Here is a 2,330-nt window from a genome sequence, read left to right as displayed (position 1 = left end):
CACACTCTAAGAGGGCAGACTGTGGGGAGGAAGTTGGGGCAAGCAGATTCCGTTGCTAGTCGTCTGTGTTCCCACAATGCAACACTGATGATGACTGTCCTTTGTTCAGCTTTAGAATTCATACCTGTAAGGCTTCAAGAGAGACAGCCCTATGCAAACGCATCCTTAATGCAGTCACTCACATCAAACAGGTGTGCCTGCGCCCCCATGTGGTATAGCCACAGATTTTCTTTTCTGAAACATTACAGTCCTTAACAAATACGTGCAAAAGAATTTCAGGAGGGCTGCTGAGATTTCTGCGCACAAAATGAAAACCATAACATGTTGTCAAGTATTTTATTCAGCAATTCTGAACACAGCCACAAAAATGCAAACTTCCACACAGGTTCCTTAAGGAATCTTTCAGCACTGACGGTCCACCAAGAGTAAGGGCAAAGCAACAGGGAGGTGGAGGCAGAGTAGGTTGATGCTTAGCATGAAGACGGCAGAGGGATCTCCAAAGGCAGGTCAGAACTGTGAGTGACCTTAACTTCCCTGCAAAACAAGATGGCGTTTTTGCCTAGGCCTAGCTGATACTGCCACACATAGGCTATGTCATTGGGCTGTAGCAAGAGTTCCAGGATCTTCTCTTCTTCGTAGATGTCTTCCCATTCCTCCTGCTCTGTGTTGACTCCCATTCCTCCATATTCAGTTGGCAATGCAAACTGGGCCTTGGTTAGCGCCACGGCGATGGAGCTTAGCTCAAGTGAATCTGGCAGAGAGGCCGTCCAACCAATCCCAACATCAGCCAGCTTCTCCTTGGCACAGCCCACCTTCTGGAATACTCTGTGTGTGCTGCTGACAGGCATTTCGGAGTAATTGTGGAAGGTGTTCAGAAGCTCCCATGCTCCGAACGCGGTACCTTTGGTGAGGCTAAGTCCCTCTGGTAGGAAGTTGAGAATATTGGGATTAAACGTGAAGAAACTTTCAGTGAAGTTATCCCACAGCTGCCAGTAGAGATAACTTTGCCTGCTTTCCATTTTCTCTTTGCACCACTGATGGTGTCCTAGATCCAGGCTTGTGTCTGGCTCACCTGTGGTCAAGTCCGTCACCGCCGTCATAGTGCCTGGGCTCAGAATTATAACAAAGCAGCCACCCACAATGAAGTAATGGTGCCCACCACAGCAGCTAGGGTGCAGCCGCTTGACATCTGCACTGGTACTCAGATCCTGGGCCTCCAGAAACGTGTTGTCCCTGATGACGTAGACAGAGTTGTGCCAACGGGAGCTGAAATAGTGTTCACCACCACGCAGAGAAGGATGCAGAGGCCACAACTCAGCACAGGGCGAGGTTGGCAAGCTGGGGAGGAGCAGGTAGCAGTTCACATCAGGCCGAACCACCACATCTCCGCCTCTGGTGCTGAAGATGTGGACCTCGGGTACGTTTTTACGGGGAGCCATTGTGGTAGGTGCCCTTCTGAGGCAGACAAAGGAAAGCAAAGATGGAGACTGAGAGAGGAAGGGACTTCATTCTCATAAACCAGGCTTCCCCATCCTTCCCCAGCCTGCAATAAATTGTGGCTAGGGATGCTGGGAGTTGTAGTTCAGCAACATCTGGAGGGCCGCAGGTTGGGGAAGCCTGTCATAAACCATCACCCCCACCTCCGTTCCTTCTCCCCCTCATTCCTTAAAATTACCCTCTTTCCACACGCAAGTAGATTTGACATATTCAAACTTAAAATAACGCCTATAAAACCTAAACCAAAACAAGCCCCACTCCCCCACCCCAAATTTAAAACCAAAGTCATAAAAACGAACTGTCACATCACCATCTCGATCCCTTCCCCCCGTTTCTGTCCTCAGTACACGTTTTTCGGAAAACGAAAGAGTGAAAAAGCATCGCCCCTTTGAAGCAGAAGATCGATTCACACTTTAATGCACATATAATTTGTGTTCAGTGTACATATGTACGGTACAGATCTGCATGTACTTTATGTAATATGGGCTGGGCTGGGCGCAGAGCATTTGTACCTCTATTTCGCCTCTGCTTTCCCCCCGGCCCACTGCCATTTTTCCCACTCACCCGCTGCCATTGTTTTCTTCCCGTCGGGCCTCCGCTGCCTCCCCCCCCACTTTCTCTGCCCACTCATCACTGCCTCCTTTCCCCACCGCCAGGCCCCAGTCCGGCCTCCACCATTTTCTTCCCTACTGCCTGTCCCCATTGCTATCCTGCAGCTGCTCGTGAACTCTCGCGAGAGCTGCCACACATGGGATTAGCGACGGGTACACCTAAGAGAAATATATATAGAGAAGATAGCATGTTATGTTAATAATGTAACAGTTATTCACATG

General features: G+C 49.6%; 1 protein-coding gene across 1 annotated transcript; it reads right to left on the bottom strand.

Moving 5' to 3' along the window:
* Positions 1–322: 322 nt before the first annotated feature.
* On the bottom strand, positions 323–2,102 carry LOC128330686 (uncharacterized). The gene is made up of 2 exons (XM_053263886.1): positions 2,062–2,102; positions 323–1,455 (listed from the first exon to the last, which is right to left on the bottom strand). The coding sequence occupies exon 2, from the start codon at positions 1,437–1,439 to the stop codon at positions 471–473; it is 969 nt and encodes a 322-aa protein (XP_053119861.1). The 5' UTR covers positions 1,440–1,455; positions 2,062–2,102; the 3' UTR covers positions 323–470.
* Between the last annotated feature and the right edge of the window lie 228 nt (positions 2,103–2,330).

This window comes from Hemicordylus capensis, chromosome 6 (genome assembly GCF_027244095.1).
Source record: "Hemicordylus capensis ecotype Gifberg chromosome 6, rHemCap1.1.pri, whole genome shotgun sequence".
In the NCBI taxonomy this organism is placed as follows: Eukaryota; Metazoa; Chordata; class Lepidosauria; order Squamata; family Cordylidae; genus Hemicordylus; species Hemicordylus capensis.
Note: the sequence above shows the minus strand (reverse complement) of the source record. Positions and strands in the feature narration are given on the sequence as shown.